Source organism: Emys orbicularis, chromosome 13 (assembly GCF_028017835.1).
Source record: "Emys orbicularis isolate rEmyOrb1 chromosome 13, rEmyOrb1.hap1, whole genome shotgun sequence".
NCBI lineage: Eukaryota > Metazoa > Chordata > Testudines > Emydidae > Emys > Emys orbicularis.
Window position 1 is genome coordinate 15,751,194 of NC_088695.1, and position 16,650 is coordinate 15,767,843.

The 16,650-nt window shown below is 45.9% G+C and overlaps 1 protein-coding gene across 1 annotated transcript; it reads left to right on the top strand.

The window, feature by feature from the left end:
* Positions 1-9,019: 9,019 nt before the first annotated feature.
* LOC135887504 (olfactory receptor 14A16-like) lies at positions 9,020-9,631 on the top strand. The gene has a single exon (XM_065415247.1). The coding sequence runs from the start codon at positions 9,020-9,022 to the stop codon at positions 9,629-9,631; it is 612 nt and encodes a 203-aa protein (XP_065271319.1).
* Positions 9,632-16,650: the final 7,019 nt, after the last annotated feature.

Here is a 16,650-nt window from a genome sequence, read left to right on the forward strand (position 1 = left end):
ATTTTCCAGTGTTTTCTACAGAAAATCTAACTCGGGACAATAAGGCCAAATTTGGATCCCATTGAATTCACTGAGGTTTAGCCCTCACTTCAAAGAAATTAGGCTTTGGCCAATAGCATATATACAGAAGGATCCAGAATTGGCTGACAGACTTCTGTAGAAAGTGAATGTGACATATATGTAAGAGTCTGATATCCCAACTCATATAAACCAGCACCAACGTAGAGTAGACACATTGACATCACCAATTTAATACTGATGAGGTTTTGGCCCAAATTCTCTGGGCTCCACTCAGTAGTGACATAAACACTGGTGTAAGTTACTTGTTTGGGGTCATTTTGTTCTAGCCTTGGTGTAAGTGGAAATGTGCCATCACACAGAACCATAGAATCATAGAATATTAGGGTTGGAATAGATCTCAGGAGGGCATCTAATCCAATCCCCTGCTCAAAGGAGGACCAACACCAACTAAATCATCCCAGCCAGGGCTGCATGCATTGATCTGCATGCACTGATCTGGTGTTCTATACGCTATCCCATATAGATCTACTCACCTCCAAGTGAGAAAGGATCTCAAAAGTTATTAGTATTATAATACAATCTTTGTGCATGGTTCTGTAAACTATATATATGACAGACAAAAACAGATCATGTGATTAGATAGAGAGACAGACAGATAGGACCATTTCTTCTCTTAACACACAACCTCATTTAGTCATAATGATAGATTTCTATTTGATTGTGAATTACGTTAGCTAGCTAGATAACAAATAATCTATGAAAATTATTGTGCTTCTTTTCCTGTTAATGATTGTCTTTGTCCACATCATGATTTTCTTATAAGTACTCCTTATTAAACATTATTTAGCAAAGATTTTTTATGACTATATCTTACTCCATTATTTCCCGCAGCTCCTAAGATGGTGAGATTTTAGTCCGTGGAAATGTGATACCTACAATGAATCATTTCTTCACATGCCAAGTCCAGCTGATTTTAGGGGTTCTTCAACGTTTGTATTTGCTGTTTTGTTAATTTTAAAACAAAATTTGCAATAATTATTTTGAGCCACATTTTCAAATGTTGCTTTTATTCTGCATCCTGAAAGGAATCCAGAATTGTGCAAAAAATTACATATTTGGGCTTTTATTTTCAAGGGAGTCTAAGCTAGTTCGTGCAGTAGATAGGAATTCAGAACTTGTTCCAGGCCCAGGTCCTCCAAGCTATTATGCATCTAGCTCTCATGGGACTTGTTTTTTGGTTTTGCCACTGACATACTTGGTGGCTCTGGGCAATAGCCAATACTTGGTGCTTCACAGCAGGTAAAAAAATCAACTCATCCAGTGCTGCACATGGAATGTAACTTATTCGTTATGCCCATAGGCCAGCTCAGAAGAACTCATTTCCCATTCAGGCACCAAATTAAATGATGCCCATAGATGAATTTAATCTGATAATGACATGAAGTCCTGGCACAATCAAGGACCTATGATGTGATTGGAATATCAGAAACTTGGTGGGACAGTTCACATGACTGGAGCACTGTCATGGATGGGTATAAACTGTTCAGGAAGGACAGGTACAGGAGGAAAGGTGGAAGAATTGCATTGTATGTAAGAGAGCGGTATGACTGCTCAGAACTCCGGTATGAAACTAGAGAAAAGCCTGGCGAGAGTCTTTGGGTTAAGTTTAGAGGAGAGAGCAACGAGGGTGATGTCATAGTGGGCGTGTGCTAAAGACCACGGAATCACAAGCATGAGGTAGACCAGGCTTTCTTCGGACAATTAACTGAAATTTCCAGATCACAGGCCCTTGGACTTCAGTCACCCTGACATCTGCTGGGAGAGCAATAGACCAATGCACAGACAATCCAGGAAGTTTTTGGAGAGTGTTGGGGACAACTTCCTGGTACAAGTGCTGGAGGAACCCACTAGGGGCTGTGCTCCTCTTGACCTGCTGCTTACAAAGAAGGAAGAATTGGTCGGGGAAGTAGAAGTGGGTGGCAACCCAGGAAGCAGTGACCATGAGATGGTTGAGTTCAGGATCCTGACAAAAGGAAGAAAGGAGAGTAGCAAAATATGGAGATGCTGGACTTCAGAAAAGCAGACTTAGACTCTCTTAGGGAACTGATGGGGAGGATCCCCTGGGAGAATAACATGAGGGGGAAAGGAGTCCAGGAGAGCTGGTCGTATTTTAAAGAAGCCTTATTGAGGGTGCAGGAACAAACCATCCCAATGTTCATTAAGAATAGCAAATATGGCAGGCGACCAGCTTGGCTTAACAGTGAAATCGTTGTTGAGCTTAAACTCAAAAAGGAAGCTTACAAGAAGTGGAAATTTGGACAGATGACTAGGGAGGAGTATAAAAATATTGCTAGAGCATGCAGGGGTGTAATCAGGAAGGCCAAGGCACAATCAGAGTTGCAGCTAGCAAGGGATGTGAAGGTAATAAGAAGGGTTTCTACAGGTATGTTAGCAACAAGAAGAAGGTATGGGAAAGTGTGGGACCCTTACTGAATGGGGTAGGCAACCTAGTGACAGATGATGTGGAAAAAGCTGAAGTACTCAATGCTTTTTTTGCCTCCTTCTTCAAAGACATGATCAGTTCCCAGACTGCTGCACTGGGCAACAAAGTATGGGGAGGAGGTGAGCAGCCTTCAGTGGTGAAAGAACAAGTTAAGGACTATTTAGAAAAGCTGGACATGCACAAGTCCGCGGGTCCAGATCTAATGCATCCTAGGGTGCTGAGGGAGTTGGTTGATGTGATTGCAGAGCCATTGGCCATTATCTTTGAAAATTCGTGGCGATTGGGGGAGGTCCTGGATGATTGGAAAAAGGCAAAGAGAGTGCCCATATTTTAAAAAGGGAAGAAAGAGAACCCAGGGAACTACAGACCAGTCAGTCTCACTTCAGTCCCCGGCAAAATCATGGAGCAGCTCCTCAAGGAATTCATTTTGAAGCACTTGGAGGAGAGAAAGGTGATCGGGAACAGTCAACATGGATTCACCAAGGGCAAGTCATGCCTGACCAACCTGATTGCCTTCTATGATGAGCTAATTGGCTCTGTGGATATGGGGAAAGCCGTGGATGTGATATATCTTGACTTTAGCAAACCTTTTGTTACGGTCTCCCACAGTATTCTTGCCAGCAAATTAAAGAAGTGTGGAATAGATGAATGGACTATAAGGTGGATAGAAAGCTGGCTAACTTGTTGGGCTCAACGGGTAGTAATCAATGGCTCCATGTCTACTTGGCAGCCGGTATCAAGCGGAGTTCTCCAGGGGTTGGTCCTGGGGGTAGTTTTGTTCAACATCTTTATTAATAATCTGGATGATGGGATGAATTGCACCCTCAGCAAGTTCGCAGATGACACTAAACTGGGGGGGGGGGGAAGGTAGGTACGCTGGAGGGTAGGGATAGGGCCCAGAGTGACCTAGACAAATTGGAGGATTGGGCCAAAAAAAAAATCATGAGATTCTACAAGAACAAGTGCAGAGTCCTGCACTTAGGAAGGAAGAATCCCATGCACAGCTACTGTCTGGGGATCAACTGTCTAAGCAGCAGTTCTGCAGAAAAGGACCTGGGGATTACAGTGGACGAGAAGCTGGATATGAGTCAGCAGTGTGCCCTTGTTGCCCAGAAGGCCAACGGCATATTGGGCTGTATTAGTACGAGAATTGCCAGCAGATTGAGGGAAGTGATTATTCCCCTCTATTCGGCACTGGTGAGGCCACACCGGGAGTATTGCATCCAGTTTTGGTCCCCCCACTACAGAAGGGATGTGGACAAATTGGAGAGAGTCCAGCGGAGGGCAATGAAAATGATTAGGGGGCTGGGGCACATGACTTACGAGGAGAGGCTGAGGGAACTGGGGTTATTTAGTCTGCAGAAGAGAAGAGTGAGGCGGGATTTGATAGCAGCCTAAGGCTGAGGTCTCTTCCAACCCAAATATTCTATGATTCTATGATTGTAGAGAAGGGGGGAAGGAGTAGGAGGTGAAGCTGCGCAAAATCCATCTAGCTCTTGAGGGATAAAGACAAAATTCACTACAAAATATTTTGACTATAGTCTGGTATCCCAAAATGCACCAAAAAGGGTCTCAGCTTGCTGTTTACACAAAATAATCCCCTTCTGCGGAAATGGTTTAGTCCGAAAGTCCCTACCCTGCTTCTCTGCACAGCCACTGTGGGAGGAGGGGGGCCAAACACCCAGGAAAGACTGAGCTGTGGGTTCCTCTGGTGGCTGCATCCCAAGAGCTGCTGCTGCAACGAAGGAGAAAAACATGTCTGCTCACACACAGGTAATTCTGTGGAGTTCATGAAGGAACAGGCTATTCCAGGCTAGCTGAGGTTCTGGTGCCACTGGGTTCTTAGCTATTGCAGGTCACATGTCAGTGCAACAAACATATATTAAGATCTGCACAAGCCTTGTAACACCCTTTGTGCCTCAGCCCTGCCTTGTTTTTAGCCAAGGGTCATGACAGGCAATCTGCCATCATGTGAGATCCAGGGTGGGATGTGTGTTCCCCCTCTATGGGGTTTGGGTCAGCTAAAGCAGGTTGTCAGGGTGCTTTGCTCAGAGGTGAGACCAGAGCTGGGCTCACAGCCCTGGAGACCAGATTCAGCTATTTAGCCTCAAAGCAGGTACAGCCTTGGCTGTGACTGTGTTTGAAGTCTGCACATGCTGGGATCAGCTCGAAAACTGCAGGGAGTCTTTCAGTCCCTGATCCTATTTAGTCCATCTCCTCTCAGCCAAATGTGCCCAATGTGGGGAAAAGGGAGTGCCCCTCTGTGGAGTGGATCTCCGTCTGCTAGGAACTGTAGAGAGACCCAGCAACTCAGGACACCCAGGAAAGGGACAGGGCAATGGCAGTTGGATAACACAGTGATGGATGCATGATAGATAGATAGATAGATAGATAGATAGATAGATAGATAGATAGATAGATAGATAGATAGATAGATAGATAGATAATGACTAAACAATTCTGATGCTTGAGAATCAACTGCATCACAAGCTGAGACAAATTCCACTAAGACCAGCACAGTTATATATTTGGAGGGATTAATATATAGGGGAAATATAAGAATATAAATGTGAAATTACAATCTGAACTCTTTTAGATGTTTGGTATCAATTTAATTAAAATATCTGATGCTGGTCAGATTTTTTTTTTCCTCTGGAAAATTTTGAATTTTCACTGTAAACCCTAAAAGTGATTTCCCCCCCACTCCTACAGTTTCTGACAGTCAAAAAAATTCAGCTGAAAACCAAACATTTCTTTTTAAAATGTTCAGTTTTACAAGAATGATCAACAGTTTCCAAGACAGCCGTCTGATTTGGAGAAAAAAATGTTTAGCTGAAAACCCAATTTTCCACCAGTAAATAAATAAATTAACAGCTAGCTTAACAAAGAGAAGGTACAGGGATGACTTGATAAACATCTGTAAGTATCTACATGGAGAAAACAAATTGCGGATCAGGTCTAAATAAATGTCTCCATGTGAATTACCTATCCACTCCCTGTAAGTAATCCCCATGTTACAGTTGGAGAAACAAAGGCACAGAGATTTGAGGTAATTTATTTACATATCTGGGCTTAGATCACAGGAGCTCTAGTGTCTTGATCACCTCTCTAGCCCCTGCTGCCTAGCTGTACTTGTTATCATTTTAGACTGGTATTCTCAAGGGAGTGTAAGGGAGTTAGGCAAACAAGATGTACATGCCTTACTTCCTTAGGTTCCTTTGGGAATCCCACCCTTCATTTACTGAGATTCAAGAAAAGCCCAGCCCTTGGAAGTAACAAGATAGACACAGGGCTAGATTACAAATGGGTTTAGGCACCTATATATAGATATAGATGCCTACTGGGATTTTCAATACCACCTAAGCAGGTTAGGCGCCTAACTCTAATTGAATGTTCATGGGATTTAGCCAACTAGCTCACTTAGGAGCATTGATAAATCCTACTGGGTGTTTGTCTCCATTTCTAGGTGCCTAAGTCTCTTTGTAATCCTGGCCTACAGGTAACACAGAAGCTAGGGTGGAGTCAGGGTACCCGGCGGGAAATCCTAGGGCCTCTGCCATGCAGGGATCAGACAAGGGGATCATAATGGCACCTTTCGTCTTGAAATCCATTAATTTATGAACTTTTGCCTCTGGGCCTCAGTTTCTGAGCTGTGCAGGGCTTCAGGGAGTGAGTCCTGCAAGCCCTTAGGAAATAATGACCAAAGAATCCTGGTGCTGGAGGATGGAATGAATCGCAAGATGGGAAAAAATCCAGTGACCAGCACAGTAAGTTCACTATTTCTATAAAATACTGTTGTGGATTAATATACAGAGAAATGTAAGACCCTAAACATAAATTACAATTTGAACCCTTGAAGACTTTAGCTGTCAATTAAGTCAGACATCTAGACCCAGTCAGAAAAAAATCAGTGCGAAATTTTGACTTTGTATCAAAGCCTGAAATCAGAATTTTTTTCAGTATTTGTCAACCAAAAATATATTTGTTTTTATCTAATTACTATTATTACCTGGAAATATTAAGTTAATAACAGAGAAAATTGTGGTTTTCAGTTTTCCAAATAAATAAATAAATAGGTTTTTGCTCAGTAGAGAATAATCTTTCCCTGAACATATTTGTTTAGTTCAAAATCCCATTTTTGGAAAAAAAAACAAAAAACAAAAAAAAATGGATGGAAAATCTCTGACCACCCCAAATTGGAAACTGAGCTTTAAAGAAAGGTGGGAACATTATTATTTTTAATAATACAGCAATTTCAAACCTGTTTGTTCTATTGCAACCGTGTTTATTTCTGTTTCAAAGGAATACTTATCGCACGGTAAAATACAAGCAAGCAGCAAAGCCTGCAGATTGTGTTGTATACACACTAGCACTTGTAAACTCAGATGGGGGGAGGGATAGCTCAGTGGTTTGAGCATTGGCCTGCTGAACCCAGCGTTGTAAATTCAATCCTTGAGGGGGCCATTTAGGGATCTGGGGCAAAAATCTGTCTGGGGATTGGTCCTGCTTTGAGCAGGGGGTTGGACTAGATGATCTCTTGAGGTCCCTTCCAACCCTGGTATTCTATGATTCAGAGATGCACCAGCCACCTGAAGCCTCTCTATCTCAGTCCTGCTCAAGACACAGAGAAGGTCAAGGAGGATAGAAGGAAGATCTCCTGCTCGCGCCCCATATCCTCTGTCCCACACTGCTGCCAGCTGAACACCAATGCTGTAAACAGGTGCAAGGAACATACACATTGTAAAACATAGCCCCTCTCTAACCGAGATCACAGTCCTTAGTAGACAAGGCAGAGAAAGGCAGGAGAGGAAACAGAGGCACAGGGATGGGAAGTGACTGCCCAAGGTCACCCAGCAGTCAGTGGCAGAGTCAAGAATAGAACCCAAGTCTCCTGATTGCCACTGACTCGCGGGGCACAGACATGAAGGTAGAGAGGGAAACGATAAAACAGAGCAGCAACAGAGGGATTCACCTAGCCCATCATCACACAGAGACACAAGTGGAGCTGGTATTCGCAGCCATGAATCAATCTGTAAGCAGGTAGCAGGCCGTCTCTGCACAGAACTCAGTGTGGAATCATCACAGATGCGCTGGCGCTCGGCGCGCTGTGTGTGTCTGTGTTGTGTTTCCCTAGGAAGAAGGAATCAGGCATTGCTGGTGGTTTAGACGTTTCCTGTCCAAGTTGTTACCTTGCTGTCTGTCCTAAGAAGAACTGACTGGAAGGGACTTGGATCATCGAGTCCAATCCCCTTCTCTCACTCTCAACCCAGTCATATAATCCCCATCAAAAACTGATCCAGCCCCATGTTAACACCAGTTAGGTTGTTTGTCCCCAACCCCCCTCCTCTGATGGGGACAAACCTTCTTCTCATTTCCAACCTGAATTTACTCCTGGCCAATTTATCCCCATTCCTTCTTGTGCCGACATTGTCCTTTAGCATCAATAGCTCTGCTCCCTCCCTCGTGTTTACCTCCTTGATGTATTTATAAAGAATGATCATTACCCCTCTCAGCCGGCGTTTTGCTAGGTTAAATTAGCCAAACTCTTTTAGGCTATGTCTACTCAGCAAGCTAGGGCTGTGAATCACCAGCTTGCATACATGTACTCACCCTAGCTCGATGAGTATAAATAGCAGTGTAGCTGCGATAGCAGGATTGGCAGCATGGCTTAGCCATGCTGAGTACAAACCCACCTGAACCCTGAGGCTATGTATTCGGCACAGATTCTCATGCTACCATGGCTATACTACTTTTCAGACTTGTGCTAGCTGTTGTCAAGCTATTGCAGGTAGTGTATGCGATCTGGGAACCACTTTCCCTATTTTGGAGTGTAGATGTAGCCTTATTCTTCTTTCCTCAAATAGCTCTCCATTGTAGCAATAGGATGACCATCATTCCTAAGATCGTTGGGTTTGGGTTGTAACTTGTTCCATATTTACACTGCATTTTATCAAGCCTCATCTTGGACCAGATCCTCAGATCATGGAAAGGGACACAGTAAATGTAAGGGACTGTGGCAATTTACACTGGTGTGACAATGCTCCTCACCAGTGGTGTGATTGTCAGAGGTGAGGAGGCAGGAGCGCTCTAGCCTGACCATTGCCCTTGCCCTTCCTTCCACAGGCAGCCCATGATGTACTGAGAAAGAAAATGTCCAGCCGAACCACCGTCACCGTGTTCCTTCTCCTGGGATTGTCTTAGGTTCAGGAGTTGTAGATTTTATACTCTGTGGTGTTTCTAGGGATTTACCTGGCAGCCCTGGTGGGAAATCTCCTTGTTATCATCCTTGTAGTGCTTGACCACCACCTTCATACCCCCATATACGTCTTCCTGATGAATTTGTCCATACTAGACCTCAGATCCATCTTCGTCTCCTTCCCCAAGTCCATGCTCAATTTCCTATTGAACACCAGGTCAATGTTTTACACTGGATGCGTTCCCCAAGTTTTTCTCTTCATTTTCTTCACTGCGATTGATTTTGCTTTTCTCACCATCATGGTGTACGACCAGTACGTTGCCATCTGCCAACCACTGCACTATGAGACTATAATGAACAGGGGAGCTTGTGTCCAAATGGCAGCCAGTGCCTGGATCAGTGGAATTCCCACTTCTACTATTCAGACTGGGAACATATTTGCATTAACCTTTTGTGGAGGCAACATGGTGGATCAGTTCTTCTGTAAAATCCCCCAGCTGCTCAAGATCGCCTGCTCTGACTCATACCTCGGTGAAGTTGTTGTTACTTCTTTTCTCTTGTTCTTAGGCTTAAACTGCTTTGCTTTTATAATTGTGTCATATGTTCAGATTTTCAAAACAGTGCTGAGAATCCCCTCTGAGTGGGGCCGGCATAAAGCCTTCTCCACTTGCCCTCCTCACCTCATTGTGATCTCCTTGTTACTTTGCACTGGTATCTTTGCCTACCTGAAACCCAACTCCAGCTCAACATCAGGTCTGGATGTCATGGTGGCTGTTCTCTATTCTGTGGTGCCTCCAGTGATGAATCCAGTCATCTACAGCATGAGGAAAAAGGAGATAAAAGGTGCCCTAAGGAAACTGACCGAGGAGAAGTTATTCAAGAAGAATAAAATTCCAGATTTCTCCCAATGACATGTTTGCATACTGTGCTTTTTTACAGATATAACCAACTGATGACATTATTGTCTCCATGGGAATGTGATGTGCAGGCTTTTTATGCAAAAACTCTATGTTCACAGTAGTAATAATCCAGTCAGTGGAGTTACTCTAGGTTTACACCTAGGTTTACACCGGTGTAAATTAGATAAGAATCTAATCTAATCTATCTATCTAAAAATAATAATTGTGAACACAGAGTTGAGGTCACCTAGTGATACTTTTGCCACTCCAGAACATTAAGTTCAGCCACACTTAAACTTTGGAAACCCAAGAAATACAGAATTAATGTACATGTTCACATAACCTTAACTCTGCCCCCAGGATCTGACAATAGCCACTGGGAATTATCTGCCTGCACTCCAGCTGCATTCACTGTGCTAGCTGTAGCTGTATTGAATAGTGGAGGCAGTAGGTGGGGCAAGTTGGTGGAGGTGTGATTGTGACATGAGGAGATTTTGGGATTAGCTGAGGAATATCACAGAGCCGTGATTGTGATATAACAAGATCTGGGCCTGAGTCCCCCCATGTGTGTGGTCAAAGGAGAGAGGTGCACCTGTCTCTTGAGGGTTCCGTCAGCATCAATTCAATACAGAACTGTGTAGGTTGTGTCAGTAGCAGGGCACTGGTGTCTTCTTGCCACGGTATAGCCAGCAGTGAAGTGGGATACGAGAGCAGGCTATGGATTTAATGATGGGTAGCGAAGTATAAATTTAGGTGGTCTCCTGTGGGCAAGTGTGAAGGGGCTGTAAAAGGGCATGAAGTGCCTGTTATATTTCACAGGTGTGGTGTTCTGTCAGGGGAGCAGGCTGTGTTTGAGGGCAGGGCAGGTGAAGGTAGCTCCAGTGACAAGGCAGAGTGGAAGCGTGTGCTGTTATATTTGCACCCAGCAGAGAAGAAGATAGACACCGACACCAAGGAAGTTGGCAGGAACACAGCTGGGTGCTGTGCTCTTTTTATTTTTCTAGCTGCAGAACTGAAAGTAACATGAAAGTGAGGCTGTGTGCTGGGGAGGGAAGAGTGCTCAAACATTGAAAGGCACAGGATGTCATGTGTGTTATGGGTGTCGTGGGGCATCGCACAGGGACAGGGAAGTTATGATTATGAAGGCATTTAATTCAAATCTGCATTTCCTTGTTAGAAGCGTGAGTTTAGCTGAACTCGACCTTCAGGACAGGCACGAGCTGTCACTGGGAAACCGTAACTCTCTGTTAATGAAGATTTCAGCCATTTTATTTCCTAATTTTTTAAGAGAAAGAAAGCTTGTTGGTCGGAGTTAGTGGTCATTGTGGTTGTTGTAGGTGGCCATGGACATGGATGATGAGTGAAGCAAAAGGCTTTTTTAAGAACCATCACATTTTTCTGGAAAGGAGCTGTATTCTGTGCACTGCTTGGCCAATCTGGGTTCCCCTCGCATCCACCCCCACCCCCAAATCTCTCGGTAAGCGCAGCACAAATCTGGACACAGCCATCTGCAGCAATGCAGGCTCAGAGAGGTGTGAAGTGGCCTATTCATCTCAATGAGCTATTCTCAGCGGAGTGAGAAACACCTGCAGGAGACAGTACAGCCTGAAACTATTGCTCGGAGAGGTGTGAACTGCTCCACTCATATTAGTCACCCAGGTGCCAGCAGGCTGTTCAGTGTGTTGTGGGTGCATGTCCCTGTTTGCCTCTTCACAGCTTGACACCCCGAGTGGCAGCACTTCCCCAGACCCTGACAGAATTCGGGAGGGGTGGCTAAGGAGACAGCCTGAGTCCCCTCCCCCCCACCCCGCAGAAGGGGAAGATCAAAGCCCCCAAGATCACAAAAGGGGGAGAGGGAGGGAGCTCGGATCCCTAGAGATGCATCGAGAGCCCCCTCCCCCTGATATTGGCACACACAAGGAAGGTGAATGTGGGGCTGTCGAGCGTCCTGCCCCTCGTTCTAGTTCTGGATCCAGCAGAGAAAGAGATAGACAGACAGGCTTAGAGAGTGCTGATGGAAACACAGCAGGGTGCTCTACTCGCTATGGCAAAACTGAAACTAATAGGAAAGTGAGGCTTTTTGCTGGCGAGGGGAGAGAGCAGAGAGCCCCCTGAACATTGAAAGAAACAGGACATCAACCCCTCTGTTGTCCCAGTCCCCCATCATTCACCCTCATGTCCCCCCTTACTAGTGTCCCACCCCTCCTCATCTCCTGACCCCCAACCCACCACCTACCCACCCTATCTTTCCGTCCCCCACCCCATAAACACCCCTTCCCTCGCTGCCCCCAAAACCCTTTTCCCCCAATTCCCACCCTCATCATCCTCCCCTCCCAGCAGGTAAGTGCGTTTCAAAAATAGTTTCAGCACCTCCTAAATATCCTGCTGTGGTCAGATGACATTCCCCCACAATTCAGAACCCTCAGACAGAGCCAGATGCCTCCTGTTCTTAGTTTTGAGGCCTGGCCTATACTATGAGGTTAGGTTGAATTTAGCCACATTAGGTCGATTTTATAAGGAATGCGTCTACACAACCAGCCCTGTTCCGCCGACCTGAAGGGCTCTTAAAATCGACTGTTCTCCCCCCCGACAAGGGGAATAGGGCTTAAATCAACCTTCCTGGGTTGAATTTGGGGCAGTGTAGACACAACGCTGTGCAATTCAATGGTATTGGCTTCCGGGAGCTATCCCAGAGTGCTCCAATGTGACCTCTCTGGACAGCACTTTCAACTCTGATGCACTAGCCAGGTACACAGGAAAAGCACAGGGAACTTTTGAATTTCATTTCCTGTTTGGTCAGCGTGGCGAGCTCAGCAGAACAGGTGACCATGCAGTCCCAGAATCGCAAACGAGCTCCAGCATGGAGTGAACGGGAGACACTGGATATGATTGCTGTATGGGGAGAAGAACCTGTGCAGGCAGAGCTCCCATCCAGCAGAAGAAATGCTGATATATATGCTAAAATTGCACAGGGCATGGTGGACAGAGGCTACACCAGGGACACACAGCAGTGCCGCGTGAAAATTAAGGAGCTCAGGCAAGCCTACCAAAAGAAAAAGGAGGCAAACGGTTGCTCCGGGTCAGAGCCCCAGACATGCCGCTTCTATGATCAGCAGCATGCCATTCTCTGGGGGGATCCTACCATTACCCCACCACTGTCCGTGGCAGCCTCATGCAACACGGCGGAGGAGGTTTTTGTGGATGAGGAAGAGGAGGAGGAGTAGAATGCAGAGCAGGCAAGCGGAGAATCCATTTTCCCTGGCAGCCAAGACCTTTTCCTCACCCTGGAGCCAATATCCTCCCAGGGCGTATTGTTCCCGGACCCTGAAGGCAGAGAAGGCACCTCTGGTGAGTGCACATTTGTAACTACACTAAAGGGGTTGAAAGCAATTCTGTTTAATGTTTGATTTACCCTGAACAATTGGGATGCAGTCATGGCCAGTACATGGAAAAGTCTGTTAATGTGTCTGGGGATGGAGTGGAAATCCTCCAGGGACATCTTCATGAAGCTCTCCTGGAGGTACTCTGAAAGCCTTTGCAGAAGGTTTCTGGGCAGGGCTGCCTTATTTCATCCTCCACGGTAGGACACTTTACCATGCCAAGCCAGTAGCAAGTAGTCTGGAATCATTGCATTACAAAGCATGGCAGCAAATCGTCCTGGGTTTTGGTCGCATTCATGCAACATTCGGTCTTTATCTTTCTGTTTCAGCCTCAGGAGAGTGATATCATTCATGGCCACCTGGTTAAAAGCAGGGAATTTTTGTAAGGGAACAGTAATTCCCTCTGTCTGGTGATCCCCGGCACATTAGACCCCAGTCATGCTGGGTTGTTTGCACTTGGCTAAAAGGGATCACCCCAGAGAATAGCCATGGGCGGGGGGAGGGAGGAAGAGAGGAGTGTGCTGCACATCCACCCCAAAACCACAGCCCCTCCTTTTAAACGGCAAACCCAACTGGCATTGGTTGCTATGGGAAAGGAGGGCACTGCAATTTGAAACCATTCCCACATATTATGAACGAGGAAGAAGCCAACCCCGCATACCCTTTGGCTTACCATGGCTGCCTGCAAACTGAATTCTGTTGCCCAGCCATGTGTGAAATGTCACCATACTGGCAGGCGCTCAATATAAAAGACAAAATGCAACCTTGTACATAAAGCACATGTGCTGTCTGCTGTGAATTGCTTGATTCACTGTGAAAGAGTCTCCCTTTTGTTCTCAGAAATGTATCTTCCTAAATTTTACTCTCCCTTTTTATCCCCCCTGCAGGTACAAATGTTTCTATGCTCCCCATATCAACTCCATCCCTGAGGTTATCGCAGATTAGTAGGCGAAAAAACCGCTCTCACAATGACATGTTTTCAGAGCTCATGCAGTCCTCCCACACTGATAGGGCACAGCTGAATGCATGGAGGCATACAGTGACAGAGGCCAGGAAAGCATTAAGTGATCTCGATGAGAAGAGGGAGGAGGTAAAGCTGAGGCTAATGGGGGAGTAAATGGACATGATGAGACATCTGGTGGAGCTGCAGGAAAGGCAAATAGAGTAGACCACCGCAGCAGCCATTGTGTAACCGCCTGCCCTTTTCACCAAGTTCCATATCCTCCTCACCCAGATGCCCAAGAACATGGGCGGGGGGGTGGGGGGGGGGGAGATTCCGGGCACCCAGCCACTCAACTCCAGGGGATGGCCCAAGCAACGGAAGGCTGTCATTTAAACAGCTTTGATTTGTAGTGTGACTACAATAAGAAATGTGGCCTTTTCCTTCCCTCCTCCCACCCAGGCTACCTTTTACTAGTCAGCGTTGTCAGTGATCTCAAGTTTTTTTTTAATAAATAAAGAATGAATGGATTCAGAACAACAGGGACTTTATTTCCTGTGCTAGCTGTGGTCAAAACGGGGAAGGGGGTTTGGTTTACAGGGAAGTACATTCACCAAAGGGGGCGGCTTTGCATCAAAGACAAACACATAAAACTGTCACACCGTAGCCTGGTCAATCATGAAACTGTTTTTCAAAGCCTCTCTGATGTGCAGCACGCCTCGATGTGCTCTTCTAATTGCCCTGGTGTCTGGCTGTTCAAAATTGGCTGCCAGGTGATTTGCCTCAACATCCCACCCCACCATAAACGTCTCCCCCTTACTCTCACAGATATTATGGAGCACACAGCAAGCAGCAATAACAATGGGAATATTGCTTTCGCTGAGGTCTAACCTACTCAGCAAACTGTGCCAGCACCCTTTTAAACATCCAAAGGCACATTCTACCACCATTCTGCACTTACTCTGCCTATAGTTGAACTGCTCCTTACTGCTGTCCAGGCTGCCTGTGTACAGCTTCATGAACCATGGGAGCAAGGAATAGGCTGAGTCCCCAAGGATAACTATTGGCATTTCAACATCCCCAACAGTAATTTTATGGTCTGGGAAGAAAGTCCCTTCCTGCAGCTTTCCGAACAGCCCAGAGTTCTGAAAGATCTGAGCGTCATGCACCTTTACCGACCATCCCATGTTAATATTGATGAAACGGCCCCTGTGATCCACCAGTGCTTGCAACACCATTGAGAAATACCCCTTGAGGTTTATGTACTGGCTGCCAAGGTGGTCCAGTGCCAAGATAGGGATATGCGTTCCGTCTATCGCCCCACCACAGTTAGGGAACCCCATTGCAGCAAAGCCATCCACTATGACCTGCACATTTCCCAGAGTCACTACCCTTGTTAGCGGAAGTTTATTGATTGCCCTGGCTACTTGGATCACAGCAGCTCCCCCGGTAGATTTGCCCACTCCAAATTGATTCCTGACTCACCGGTAGCAGTCAGGCATTGCAAGCTTCCACAGGGCTATCACCACTCGCTTCTCAACTGTCAGGGCAGGTCTCATCTTTGTATTCCTGTGCTTCAGGGTGGGGGAAAGCAACTCACAAAGTTCCATGAATGTGGCCTTATGCATGCAAAAGTTTTGCAACCATTGGGAATCATCCCATACCTCCAACGCTATGCGGTCCCACCAGTCTGTGCTTGTTCGCCGGGCCCAGAATGGGCGTTCCACTGTATCAACATGCCCCAATGTCTCCATGATGTCCCAATTGCCACATCTAGTGTTTTCAGGAAAGTCTGTTCCATGTGCTCCTCGCAATCTTCCTTGTGCTGGCAGCTCCTATCTAGGCTCTGCACAAAGTGTAGGATAATGAGTGGGGTGTTTACAATGTTCACAAAAGCAGTGTCCAGCTCAGCGGGCTCCATACTTGCCATGCTATGGTGTCTGCATGGATAACCCAGGAAAAAAGACTCAAAATGATTGTTTGCCGTTGCTTTCAAGGATGGAGGGAGGGAAGACTGATGACATGTACCCAAAATCACCCGTGACAATGTTTTTGCCCCATCAGGCATTGGGAGCTTAACCCAGAATTCCAATGGGCAGCAGGGACTGTGGGAGAGTTACCCATAGTGCACCACTCTGTGAGTTGATGCTAGCCACGGTATTGAGGCCGCACTCCGCAGACCTAATGTCCTTAGTGGGGATACACATGATCAACTGTATAAAATCGCTTACTAAAGATCGACTTCTGTAAAATCGACCTAATTTCATAGTGTAGACATGCCCTTAGTTTCAGATGTCTTCTAAGGGTCAGCTCTGAACTCAAAGTGCCCAGCTGCCATGCAGTTTTGCCAGCCAGAACATTCCACCTTATAGGTAGCTTTCAACCAGCTCATGCTGTCTCCATGCACCTGCCGTGTGTAATCCATTCGGCACGATTCCAAGCACTTCTGAGGCTGAAGGGCCCAACTGAGAGCTAAACTCTGGCTAATAACACTGGAACTTTATTTCCCCCAAAGGGCTGCTGGGGTGGCCTTGAGCACTGGAAATGCTTCCTGCTGTGAGGATCTGAGCCCTGGTTTGATCTCTATCTGGGCACAAAAAATCAGCACCAAAACACACTAACATTAAGGAAAGTTAGATGTCAATTTAACTTACATTCACACTAACATTAAGGAAAGTTAGATGTCAATTTATGGTGGGGTGGGATGTTGA

What these genes read in the sequence shown, in the direction of transcription:
- LOC135887504 (XM_065415247.1), top strand. Translation starts at nt 9,020, where the DNA reads ATGGTGTACGACCAGTACGTTGCCATCTGCCAACCACTGCACTATGAG.